Source organism: Neofelis nebulosa, chromosome 2 (assembly GCF_028018385.1).
Source record: "Neofelis nebulosa isolate mNeoNeb1 chromosome 2, mNeoNeb1.pri, whole genome shotgun sequence".
NCBI classification, from domain to species: domain Eukaryota; kingdom Metazoa; phylum Chordata; class Mammalia; order Carnivora; family Felidae; genus Neofelis; species Neofelis nebulosa.
This window is the reverse complement of record NC_080783.1, coordinates 221,803,606-221,817,253: the sequence shown is the minus strand read 5'-3', so window position 1 is coordinate 221,817,253 and position 13,648 is coordinate 221,803,606. Positions and strand designations below refer to the sequence as shown.

The 13,648-nt window shown below is 52.8% G+C and overlaps 1 protein-coding gene across 9 annotated transcripts in view; it reads right to left on the bottom strand.

Annotated features, from left to right (window-relative positions):
* Positions 1 to 107: 107 nt before the first annotated feature.
* Positions 108 to 13,648, bottom strand: part of SLC35E2B (solute carrier family 35 member E2B) — a 28,190-nt gene continuing 14,649 nt past the window's right edge. For 8 of the 9 annotated variants that reach the window (XM_058719433.1, XM_058719437.1, XM_058719432.1 and 5 more), the window contains 5 exons: positions 11,570 to 11,690; positions 9,685 to 9,738; positions 9,105 to 9,177; positions 6,381 to 6,526; positions 108 to 4,284 (listed from right to left, as the gene is read on the bottom strand). In XM_058719433.1, the coding sequence (XP_058575416.1) occupies positions 4,047 to 4,284; positions 6,381 to 6,526; positions 9,105 to 9,177; positions 9,685 to 9,738; positions 11,570 to 11,690 (632 nt within the window). In that variant the 3' untranslated portion in view covers positions 108 to 4,046. The other variant, XM_058719441.1, reaches the window with a different exon arrangement.

Here is a 13,648-nt window from a genome sequence, read left to right as displayed (position 1 = left end):
TTTCAGCATGAAGGCGACAAGAACGACCCTCCCCCCCCCCCCCCCCAGCCCCGTGACCATTTCAGTAGCACAAACCCGGGAGGGTTACAGTGAAGACAGCAACGGCAGGCACTGTTAACATTTATTGTATTTTGAGAGAACCAGAGTCCTAGGTAGTTGCTACCAAGTGGCTTAATTTGGACAAAAAGAGCCAAGAGGCATCAGTTTATTACCACAGTAGATTTAACAGTGACTCACTAAATTATTTAATAGAACCACTTTCTAGAAAGTACTGATGTAGTCACTCGAATACTGAATTAGGTGAAATACAAGAACACGATACACATCTTGTACAATGCGCTTTCAGTTGTCCACAGTTCTGTTTGGTATGAAGCAGATCTCACTTGGTTCTGATGTAGACAATTACTGATAGGATTTTCAAGTTTTTCAGTGTGGGAAAGTCACCGTGACTGTGGCCCTCCTCATGGGTCCCACAACACCCCCTGGGCAGGTTCAGACTCCACTCACACATCTGCAAAGACTAGAAATGGCCAATCAGGTGAATGCAGGTTTTACTCAAATGAAAACAAAACAAAGAAGACAACGAAAGATTCTACCAGTTAGGACAGTTTCCAGCTGTTTGGAAATCTGGGCATGGATCCAGTGGCCATCAAACTCAGAATCAGAACCCTCAGGAAAACTGGAAGAAACTCTTCAAGGACAGCAAAATCAAAGGTTTTCCACCTGAGCCGGAGGGTGGTCAGCACAACGTCACCTCTGCTCTTGGCTCACGAGCCAGGACACAGGGAAACAGGCAGATTCACCAGGGGGGCTGGGACATTTTTAGTTGTAAACTAAGGAAATGAAGACGCCTCAGCCAGAGCATGTACGGATTTTATGAAAGAATAAAGCCCTTAGTATGACGGTCAAAGGCAAAAGAATTCTATCTGCAGTAGCGTCCTTGATTAATTTTTCCAACCCAGGGAAACGGAAAATGCTCCAGGCCTTAGGAAAGCACGACACTCAGACAGATGTAAAAAGCCATGATATGCGTCTGTCAAACCTACTGGTCTGTCCAAGTGACCGTTCACAAGCAAAAACCCACTGGTTTTGGGAAAAGAATCTCCAGCATGGGCTACGAGCACAACTTCGTTCGATACTCTTTGTGCAGCATTTTACCGCTTTGGATTCACCATGCCTATTTTTCTCAAATTAAAGACACATTTTTGGATTGTGCAAGAATATTCTCAGCTTTCCAGGGCAGATTATTTTAATGATGACATGCAACTGTGACTGTCGAAAAAAAAAAAAAAAACAAAAAAACCCCAAGGTTTTTATGCCACTCATAGTGGAAGTTTCCTTGAAAGTCAGATACATGTATATTTAGAAGTATCAACGTAGGTAAGGTATCGACCCAACCCGACCTGACACCTGTTTGAAGTGTTTCTTTACAAAGGCACAGACAATGACCATGGACATAGGAAATGACCCGTGTAAGTGACGACAATGACACAAGCATGTTTGCAATGTATTATAAACATACTATAAACACTACTACACAAAGTTAATAAAAAACGTATGTCTGTACATTCATTAAACAAACGGCCACGACAGGCCATGTTTTGTCTCCTGGCAGGGTTGTCCCGGACATGCAGGACATGGACGGCTTCAGGGTGGAGACCATACAAAGAAGGAATGTAAGCCCCAGGCACGGGCAGTGCTGGCCACAGCCTGGGTTCTTAGGAAATGTTTCAAAAGCAGCTTTGTTGGACATTACCTCATTTACTAATAATTTGGCGAAATCTTCATTTTGTTTCTGGTCCAAGAATATGGAAAATCAAAACCGGCAGAAAACCACTTGTGACAGGAGGCGGGGCACATGTGGTGTGCAGGGCGCTGGTTCCAGAGGAGACTCGGACCCGGGTCCCTAACGAGGCTCAGAAGCAGGTGCCGCCTACCTGGTTACTCGGATGAGGACGTCTTTGAGAAGGCCAACGTGACAATCTTGCAACAGGATGACCGCAGACGTGTCTCCTTCTCTGCTCACATCTTGTCAGCAGCTGGCCACAGCCGGCCACAGCAGCCACACTGTCAAGGGCAGAGGCAGGGCCCTCTGGAAGCCGTCCTTTCCCACTGGGCCTCACAGACCCAGCACATCCCGCTGCCCAAGCTGCCTCCAGCAAGTACTCTTCGGTGTTTTTTGTGGAGGAAGGAGAGAGGAAGGGATAGAAACCTGGGGAAAGTCTCAGGAGAAACGTCTTCACAGTGGAGGTGAGCGTAGCGTGCGGGCGAGCACACCCCTGCCTGTGCTCTGGACATAGGAAGTCAGCTTCATAAAAAGCTTACAGTTTTAAAGGCCTCAGTTTAACCCATCATCATGGCAAACTTTTTCAAGTAGGCAGAACTTAATGAGACTTATTATTGCTCTTTGTTTCCAAGAGATTTGATCTCCAGGAGGGCCTTTTTTAATATATTTTCCAGGTGACCAGTCAACTGGAAAACCAGTGAAAAGGTAATGGGAACCAAGGACCTGAACGACAGGGAGGGGAAATCAGATGAGGGAACCACCAGTGCCTGAAGCGCTCCTGTCAGCTGGTTCACTCAGCTGCAGCAGGCAGGCCTCAGCCGTGTGGCCAACCTCATCCTGTGTCGGGCTGCACATGACACACCCCAGAGCTTGAACCTGGTGCCACGGAGAGGTATTAAAGCCTGGCTGGCAGCGGACGTGCCCCGATCAGAAACCCCACCAGGATGTGGGATGAGGAATAGGGTGAAGAGGTCAGGAGCCTCAACCCGACACAGGGCTCAGATACCCAGCGTGGTGGGTCCATCGCTCTGGGAGGGGAGAGCCAGGCTGAGCCAGGCTGTGGGTTCAGTACGGGTTACTTGCCGTACAGGGTGCTTTCCAGAAGCCACCCGTGCCTGGGTTTTCTTCTTTAACACCTTCGCAGTCATTTTAAATGCAGTGTGACAAAAGCCATAAACACTCCAAAAGATCTTCCCAGCACTCCACCTGCTCATTCATTCATGAGAGAAAACCTTAACACCCTTGTGCTTGAGACAAAATATGGCGTGGCTCCCGACCAGGTGAGTGACGGCAGGGGCACCTGCAGGGAACCCTTCCGAACTGCCTCTGTTACACACAAAGGCCCAGAAAACAAAAGGGAAGGTCAGTATGTCCCCATCCTGAGTTAAACACTACAGATGTCTGTCCTCTACCTCTGTGACCAGCCATCACCACATCGGGGGTCCCTGACTGAAGCGCCAGCCACAGGTGAGGGTTGGGACTCTCGGGAGGTGGAGGGCCTAATGCGGTGGAGACCCTGAAAGGGGCGGGGCACCTTTCCCTAAGTGGTGCTGGATGCTGGCAGCTCTGGGGCAGGAAGGCAAGGGCCCAACATCCTGCCCACAGGAGCAGGGACCCTCATTTCTGTGCCCGTCTGATCCCTTCCCACTCTACTAGCCCTGTGCACTCAGCTGCTGTGGCCTCCGGCCCAGGCCGTGGGCGCCTTGGCCCTCTCTCAGCAGGACAGACTCCCCAGATGGCCCAGGAGCAGAGTGTGCCTTCACGGGCCTTTGACGGCAAGCAGGGGGAGCTGAGCTCTCTGTGCTGGCACCGAGCAGCGGGGAGCGGCGCGCGCTGGCACCCGGATCCAGCTGTCACTTCACAGGGGTCCCCAGTAGCAGTCACACACAGAGAACGAGGGCGTGGCCTAACTGCAACCAGACCTGCAAGCTGGTGATGGGGGTGCAGAGGCCATCTGGAAGTCCCGCCCCCTTGCGAGTGCTCAGCACAGGGTCAGCAGGAGGCAGATTTCACATTGTCTGGCCGTGGCTCAGCAGCAGCTGGCTCCGGTCTCCACCCCAGGAAGCGGACATCTGGGATCCCCGTTCAAGCTCCCGTTGGTTTTCACTGAAAACCTGAAATGGGAGCAGCGAAGGCGGCCCGTCCCATGGCCTCCTGCACCCCACTGACCCAAGGAGGCCGGGTGTCTGCATCGGTGAGGGGGACAGCAGCAGTGGGCAGCGGCTTGGGGGCCCTGGCCACCTGCCGCAGCTTCCAGAGCTCAGTGGTGTGGTCTGGGGTCCTTGGGGGTCAGTGGCTCCGCTTCGTCCTCTGGCGTTGGGCTGGCGGCCACAGCCAGGCTCTGCATGGCCTCCCGCTGGCGCTGCTTGGCTTTGTTGTAGAGCAGGACGCCAGCCGTCACTAGGACGGTGCCGATGGCTGACAGGCTGGTGACTCTGTTGCCAAACACTATAATACTGAGCCAGATGGATAAGGCGTGCTTCACGGTGCTGGCGACACTGCAACGACAGGGGGTTACGGCCCGGGCTCGGCCCGCTGCCCAGCCGGCACAGGCCCGGGGCTCCCTCGCTGGCTCCCTCCTGCTTTCTGGTCATTAGCAAAAATGTCAAACAGAAAAGCAGGGACATGTTATAATGAACAGCCATTATTCCCATCTTCTAGACTTAATTAACATTTCGCTCTGTTTGCTTCATCCTTTTTCTTGGAGTGAATTATTTTTAAGCAAATTACAGACGTGATGACATTTTACTCCTAAATAGTTCAGCTTGCCGTCTAAAGAACAAGAGCACTTTGTGCACACCTATGGTAAGGACAGCACTGCGTTCGAGGCTTGGAGCCCGTAGAAATGAAGTTACAAAACACACTGGAAAGTTAATAGTGCTGGTGTTTTGGGGTGATGGTGACTTCTGCTTTATTTCTGGAACTGTCCTGCCTTTTCCAAATTTCCTATAATGAGTAACTGTTGCTCTTATGATCTGAATAAAACACAAAAAAACCTATTTGCTTTAAAAAGAATTAGGGGTGCCTGGGTGGCTCAGTCGGTTGAGTGCCCAGCTTCGGCTCAGGTCATGATCTCACCATTTGTGAGTTCGAGCCCCGCGTCGGGCTCTGTGCTGACAGCTCGGAGCCTGGAGCCTGCTTCAGATACTGTGTCCCCCTCTCTCTCCGCCCCACCCCTGCTTGTGCTCTGTCTCTCTCTTTCAAGAATGAATAAACATAAAAAAATTTTTTTAAAGAATTGGTTTTCTGCTTTTTGCCTTTTGTGAACCATCACTAAGGATCACTGAAAAACAAGGTTTCGGGACTATCCGGAAATAATTCCCGGCTCCAAACAGAAACCAGGGCACGTGACAGAGACAGTGACCACCATGCGCTTCAGAAGAACTTAAAAATCACGGCCATTCTCAACATTCTTGCAGACCCTCCCCATTCAAGACCCAGGAAACGTGAGGGCTGCACGGGTCGCAGGCCAGGGCACCGCGCTGGTGCCACCTGTGCCCGCGTGTGGCGGTGCTGCCCTTGGACCTCCGAGCTGCAGAATGTGACCAGTGCGGGGCACGGCTGCTGTGCTGACCTGGGCCAGACCGACGTGGGCAGGAGGAGCGAGAGCCAGCCAGAGAGGCCGTGGGGAGACAGAAACACGGCTGGCACGGCTCGACAAGCCTTCCACGCAGCGTGGTTCCATCAGGCCACTTCTCGGCCAGTTCAGAAGTTAGAGAAAGTAAGGCCCGCTAACTTACACGACACGGTGTGGGCAAAGAATAGACTTCTAGGCCGCCGGAGGCGTTAGCTCACGCTTTTCTGCTTGTTATTGAAAACGTCCAGTCTGGAAATGGTGCTTTCATTGAACTTTTCCAGTTACAAAAATGAAGAGAAGGCAGTGAGGCCTCTGGCTCACCTCTCAGTTTCCGGAGGTGTGCCTCCAACATGGGAGCCAACGGCCATGTGTGGCTCCTCAAATTTAACTCGTTTAAGGGGCACCTGGGGGGGGCTCAGTCGGTTAAACATCCGACTTCGGCTCAGGTCACGATCTCACAGTTCGTGGGTTCAAGCCCCAGGTCAGGTTCTGTGCTGACAGCTCGGTGCCTGGAGCCTGCTTTGGATTCCATCTCTGTCTCTCTCTGCCCCTCCCCACTCGTGTACTGTCTCTCTCCCCTCAAAATATGAATCAACATTGAAACAATTTTAAATCGCTTAAAATGAGATAAAATTAAGAATCCCGTCTCTTGTTGCACTCACCACACTTCAGGTGAACCACCTGAGGCACACGGCTCCCCCACCGGACAGCCCAGAAGCGAATGCTCCAGCTTCACAGGCGAGTCCACGGACATGCTGTTCCCCACGGAAAAATACTTGAACCACTGCAAACACTTCCTGTGCTAACGTGTCGATTGCTGGTGGGGATTTCGTGAACTTTGCTGTGTTTCAAGTAGCACCAAGACAAAACAGCCTGGGAATCACGCCATGTGGCCACAGTCCTCACACTAGCATTTTACAATCATAAATACCTTCTGTAAAAACACCTGGATTTAAATTCTTCTCCTCTGTAAATGACCTGGACACACCTGGTCTCCTGGGAAGTCACCGTGCTTACCTGAAAGTGACGGGGGAGATTTTGCCCATGAGGGCATAGGCCGTGACACTCTGCAGGTGGAACAGGACGCCGTCCATCATCAGCAGCAACACGACATCCTGACTGTAACTGAAGCTCTTCCCACTTCTCCCGATCACCGGCAAGTCCTATGCGCAGAACAGAAATGATGCTCTGCGGGTGCCTGTCTTCCTTCTACTGATCACCGTCAGGAAAGCGCGGGGTCACACGTGCCCAGTAATCTGGGTAAACGAACTGATGCTGAGGAGTGCTCTGAAAATAGCCTTCTAGGGTGACAACCAAACAGTGCTTACCAACATTTTCAACATGCGTGTACACGTGGCCAATAAGCACAGGAGAAAGCACTGGACATCACCGATCATCAGGGAGACACAAATCAACAGCACGATGAGACCACCCCATACCCATCAGGATGTCTACCACCAAAAACAAAAAATCAGGGGCGCCTGGCTGGCTCAGTTGGTTAAGTGTCCGATTTCCGCTCAGGTCATGATCTCACGATTCCTGAGTTCGAGCCGCACGTTGGGCTCTGTGCTGACAGCTCAAGAGTCTGGGGCCTGCTTCGGATTCTGTGTCCCCCCTCTCTCTCTGCCCTTCCCCCTCTCACACTCTCTCGCTCAAAAATAAACAGAATTTTAAAAAATGAAAAAATAAATAAAAATGACAAGTGCTGACGAGGATGTGGGGCAGCTGAAGCCCTGAGCACGGCTGGTGGGTATGTAAAATGGTGCAGCCATTGTGGAAAACCGTCTGACTGCTCCTCAAAAAGTTAAACGGAGAACTACTAGGAGAACCAGCAATCCCGCCTCTGGGTACACGCCCCAAAGAACCGAAGGCAGGGTCTTGAACTGGTGTGTGCATGTTCACATTCACAGCAGGACTGTCCACAAGAGCCAGAATGTGGGAGGAACCCAGGTGTCCGTTAACAGACGGGTGGATGAACAAAACGTGGTCCCAAAACACAGCAGAATATCACCCAGCCCTAAAAAGGAGGAAATGCCAGCACCTGCTACAGAGTGGATGGACCTCGAGGTCATCATGCTCAGTGAAATAAGCCCGTCCCCAAAGGACAAATCCCATAGGATTCCACTTACACGAGGGACCTAGAGTCGTCAGATCCATTGGGACAGAAAGCACAGGGTAGGTGCCAGGGGCTGGGGGAGGGGTGAAGGAGTTCACAAATATGCCACTTCGGCATCAGGGTTATTTTGAGCTGAAGACCCTCAAAACACAGGAGCAAGAAGGGCTCTGGAGTCCCTTTCTCTCCCTGAGAAGCAGGGACAAAGGCCCCACGTGGAGGACGCCCACGCAGCAGGGGGAAAGGAACGCGCGCGTCGCCCGGGACCCGAGCCCGGCGGACCTCGTTAAGGTCGCCCTCGCCTGCCTCCACCCCACACACAGCCTACTTTCCCGCAGTCACCTCTCCCTGCTCAGCCTGGCGCGTGAGCGCTCCCGTCTTGGCTTCTTTATGAGGCTCCCGTGTCACATAAAGCTTATGTTACTCGGGCTGTGGGCTTGTCCCCGTGAATCGTCCGGCCGGACACCCTAGGAGGAGAGGTAGAGTCTCGCTTCCCCTATGGGGGAAATGGGGAGTTAGTGTTTAACAGAGACAGAGATTCAGTCTGAGATAATTAAAGTCTGCAAATGGATGGTGAGAATGCTTGCGTGACAGCCTGAACATACTTGACATATAGTTTAAAGCGGTTAGAATCATAAATTTTACATTTACATAGATTTTACCACAGTACACATATTTTTAGATATGCACATTCTTTCAATCATTCCAATTCCAAAAGTGGATCCCAGAAAACCACCTTTTTTAAAAAAAGGTAATTTAGTTTATTTATTTGTTTTTAAAATTTCGTAACGTTTATTTACTTATTTGAGAGAGAAAGAGAGAACAAGCAAGGAAGGGCAGTGAGAAGGAGAGACAGAATCCCAAGCAGGCCTCGAGCTGTCAGCACAGAGCCCGACCTGGGGCTCGAACTCATGACTCGGATCATGACCTGAGCCAAGATCAAGAGTCGGACGCTTAACTGACTGACCCAGGTGCCTCCCAAGAAAAGCACCTTTATCTGCTAAAGACACAAGAAACTTCCAGTTCCGTGTGAAATGCACCAAGCAGTCAGGTGTCTGTCGAGGGGGCAGTGACAGGTCAGGGCATAGCTGGGCTCTGGAGCACAAGAATAGGACAGAACAGCCCAGTTCCATTTGTGTTTAAAAAAAAAAAGGTCTGCTCGGACAGATACATATGCTTTTATAAGACTGGTGGGATCACATGACATACATGTACCTGAGTACGTTCCTAGCCACGCAGACCCGTCTGGAAAGGGGCTTTGTAGGAGGGGGTCCAGGAGGGCTCACCGGACAGACCTCCTCTCTTGTTCATGTACTCCTGCCCTGCTGATTGCTCTAGGCGGGCCCGCGTGACTTTGAAATAATAATACCAAAACGAGCAAGCCGAAACACCCTGACACAAAGATTTTCAGGAAACTCCCTCAGCTATGGCTTGGCCTCCTGGGGCACCAGGTTCGGCTCCCACCGGTCTCCCTCCTCCTCAAGTGCACCCTGCTGACCCTTCGTGAACGGTGCCACGAAGCCACCACGCCAAGGAGCTACCCACGGGACCGGAAAGTGAGACCCCTCCACCCCCGGATGGCTGGTGGCAACGGCAGCCTGGGTGCCGAGCGGCGCCCTGACACTCACCATGAAGAAGATCCAGGCGGGGACCAGCATGGCCACGGCCGCCGCGCTGGTGTAGAACTGGAGCTCCGCGGCCCTGCGGGGGCAACACACAGGCCTGACGCTCTCTCCGCACGGCGGAGGCCGGCTTTCAACCAGACAGTTCACAGCGGGAATGCTCTAGAGAACCCGGGCGCCAGGGAGGGCCCGTGTGCCTGCCGGCCGCGTGCCTGGCGCACCCTGCAGGGCAGCCGCGAACGAGCCGGCCGTTGGGGTGCCTTGGCAGGGCAGCTGAAAACAGGTGGGGTTTTTCTTCCAAGTTTCCACAAAGCACTTTTACTTACTTGTTTTTTTAAGTTTATTTATTTCTTTAGTAATCTCTCCACCCAGCGTGGGTCTCAAACCCACGACCCCGAGATCTCAAGAATCACAGGCTCTTCTGACTGAGCCAGCCAGGCGCCCCCCGTCCACAGAGTACTTTTAAAAGCCACTTAAGCCAAAGGGGGAAAGGTGTCGGGTCTACGGGGGATTCTGAAACTTCAAAAGGGCAGGGAGTCCTCTCGGGCCTATGAAATGGGGAGTTTCACGGGCTAACGATACTTACGAGAACCTGTATTTGTCCCCGCTGAGGAGCTTTTTTGAAAAAACATTTTGCAAACTAGAATAAAGAAAAGAAGAGGTTACCCGGCGATACGAGAAGTTAGCGCAGACCTCGACTGGACCAAGTGTTTGCGTCCTTCCTAAGCAGGGACAACGACGGCGGCCCCTCGGGGATGGCCCCTGCATGTCCGCTGTGAGCCGGGCCCATGCTTGGGGGGCTCCTGGATGTCACTTCACTGTGAGGGGGTCACCAGGCCTGGCCCCTTTACAGAAAGGTAAACTGAGGCACTCAAGTTGAGCAATGTACCTGACGTTACCTAGCTCTCAGGTGTCAAAGGATCCCAAAGTCCCTGCTCTCAGTGCTGCACAAAACCCCACCTTGAACCAAGAGTTCCCATAAATCAGTAACTGCCATGGGCCGGGCACCTGGGGACTCCACGTGTGAGAGCGAGTGAACAAAACAGTCTGAGCACATGAAGACTCCGGTGGAAAAAATATGGACAAAACTCCAGAATGGGACAAACCACAGGGAAAACCCACACGTGGCCAATGAGAAGATGAAACTGGGCCCAGCTTCCCCAGACACCAAAGGGCTTGGCACGCCCACTGGTGACTGCTCTCTGGGCTCCAGAAGGCGAAGCTCTTGCTCCAAAACAATCGCTTTGGGCAACGCTGGCAGTGAGGATCGAGAGCCCTGATCCACGTCATGGGCTCGTCTCCCTGATGGGAATTTCGCCTTCGTGATGGTCAAAGACCTAAACGGAGCCTCGTGTGAAGAGACGCTCCATGCGCATCTAAACAGACTCGTTAACTCGCAGGCATCTGTACGCCATACGAGGAGGCGGTCACAGGGTCCAGGCTTCTGAGAGCCCCTGGTGGCAGCACACGATGCCCACAGGGCCACGCAGAGGGAGTAGAGCATACCCCTCATGAAAGCCGCTCCTACTTTAATGCAAAAACAAGCAGCTACTGGGCCTTTCCACTGGAGGAGAAATACGGACAGGATGCATGATGAGCCTGTATTGGATTTCTAGGAACTATAAATGCAGGCAGAAATAGCCGGAAGGAAATACATCTGCGTGTCAGAAATGAAATTAAAGGTGACTTTTAAATGTTTACTTGGCGGCGGAATGGAAAACCTCAGGGTGAGGCTGTCCGACTTTAACAGTAAAGCAATGATAAACTCCTGGACGTCCGTGTGGTCGCTTCCTCTCTTTCCCAGAGACAGGACAGACCCTAGAAGCAACTGGCAATTCTCAAAGAGCAGGTCTAGCCGGTGCCTAAGTATGGACTCGGACAGCACAGCCTGGATGCAGGGTGGCAGCTGTACGCTATCCAAGGAGCAATCCAGAACACAACAGCCGGCCCCTTCCTGCTGCAGGACAAGGAACCTCCCATGTGGTGCTCTTCCTCGGGCACCCGACACGGGCTGCCCCTGTGGGCACGGCCTCTCACGGCCCTCGGGGCACAGACAGCCACCAGGCCAGAAACTGCCCCTTTGTTCCCGCTGTAGGACGGCCTCTTCCACTTGGCTTAGCTGAACACCTACATGTTTACTCACAAGGGGCGTTACTCTTGTAACGTTACTCACAAGGGGCGTTACTCTTGTAACGTTCCCCGGGGCCCGCTAGCTCTGTGCATTTGGCCTCCGTTAGCTGACCGTGTCCCTCAGATGCGTGTTCTTAATACCAAGACCATGTGTTGTCAAATTCTGGCTGTTTTTTTAAGAAAAGGTTACCTTACTGGGATACGAGGTATTTTGGTATTTAGGAAAAGGCGGCATCAGTTGGGCCCGGCTTTGAATTACGGGACATAATTCTCAGTCAATCTGGATTTCAACGTCCATCATCCCCATCACACCACGTGTCCCCATGCTCTTCCTGACTCACCAGTCCATGATGTTGGTGGACAGCGCGGCCGAAAACCCCAAGACGTTGAAGCTTATCTCCGTTGCCGTGCACAGTGCCAGGCCTCCCATGACGGGGATGAGCGAGAGGTTGACCAGCAGCCCTGGAAAGGGCAAAACACACAAGGGCTGCGGCCGCCAGCCTGCCCGCTGCAACATCGCTTCTGGGTGCCGAGGCCATTTTTATGCCCCTCGTGAAAGCCTCTTTCACTTTAATTCGAAAACATGTAGCTACTGAGTCTTTCACTGGAGAAACACAGAGGATCAAAGTGCACGCCTGCCCCAAGCCATCACCCTCTCCCAAGCCAGGCACCGCACGAGCCCTTCCTCGAGGCACGACTGCTGGGCCTGGGGCCGGGGGGCGGGGGGAAGGGGGCGGGCAGGACGCATGAGGCTGGGGCCCTGGGCCCCAAAGCCCCTCCCTGGCCAGCACCGAGGATGACGAGGGTGGATGAATGGTCTTTGGAGCAGTCTGTCAAAAAGGGGAGCTGGGGGCGGGGGGCCCTGCTGCAGGGAGGCCCCTACATGGTCTGCGTTCTACACTCTAAGTGGAGGTTACTCCTCTGCTGCATTCTGAAATCCAGGAAACTTGACCCAATGGTAAAAAAGCCCGTGGAGCATGATGGAAAGGCACAGCCACTTTGGGAAGGGTGGAGGGCCTCCTGGTACTTTGATTTCAGATACTATTTAGTTTACTCTGAAATTCAAAATAGACGAGGGAAAAAGTCTTCCGTGTTAAGAGGTCCATGCTGACCTTTGGAGACCAAGGCCACCTCCCGGCACAGGACAATGCTGTCCAGACTCAGGTCCCTAGGGAGCTGCCAGCGCCCTCCCGGCTCTGCACGTGGTCTTGTCCTCTGGCCGGCCTGGCAATGTGTGTGGTGTGACAGACGGTCTGTGTGGCTCCTAGAGGGCCAGTGGCCGTGAGTGCCGTTTCACCCTTAGAAGGACTTGCTTTCGCTGCTGGGAGGCGTCCATGGGCATCGGCGTGCTCGGGGTCCAGGGTAAGAGCCCAGGGCTCTGCCCCCTCTCCTGGCAGGCCCCGCCTGCCCTCGGCCCTGCAGCCCCACGAGGCTGGTCTACCTGGAGTGCCAGCCAGTGCTCGAGAACCAGCAAATGCCTCTGTGGGGAGGGCGCCACACATCGGGATCCCATCTGCAGGTGACCCTCGGCTCTGAAATCCTGGTCCCTCGGTCATTCTCCCCAACTGATTCTTTTTGCTAACTATCACCAAGATGTTGCCATTGACCTCGCTAAGGGAACTAGCTGACTCGCTACAGGCTTAGCCACCACAGCTAGAGGCCAAATCATGGCATTTTAAAGTTGCCGGAATAAAGTTTTTAGTGTGGCTGAGCCACTGGCTTGATATGAAACCCAGTTCGTTTGTTTCATGTTGCTTATGACTTCTAGGAGCTGCTGTTTACCCTCCGATCAGATTGTCTCACATCACCTAAAACGCCTGTGGGGCTCCAGAGGCACATCTGGGAGGGCGCTCAGCCCTGTCCTTCCTCCCCCATCGGCCTTTTTGTGGGATCTTGTCCTTTTCTTTCTTTTTTTTTAAAGACTTTTTTTTTAAGTTTATTTATTTTTGAGAGAGAGTGAGAGAGAGAGAGACAGAGAGAGAACACAAGCAGGGGAGGGGCAGAGAGAGAGGGAGACACAGAATCCGAAGCAGGCTCCAGGCTCTGAGCTGTCAGCACACAGCCCGACGAGGGGCTTGAACTCACTAACTGTGAGATCATGACGTGAGTCGACTTTGGACGCTTAACCGACTGAGCCCCCCAAGCGCCCCTAATCTTTTCCTTTTCTTAATTGAAGCAGATGTGCATCTGCATCTAAACACGTGTCGGTACTGCTCCTAGATGCGCACTATTCTGCACTCTGGTTATTTTCACGGAACGATACTGGACAGGCTGCGTTTCAAAAGGCTGGCAGGAGAAACGGGGACACGTGTGTGTGATGTGTAGTCAGAAACAGTCTGCCGGTCATTGAGGGTTGGGATTTGTGGATAAATCCGATTTGATGGGCCTTATGGAGGATGGAGAAGTGAGGCTGAGAAGCA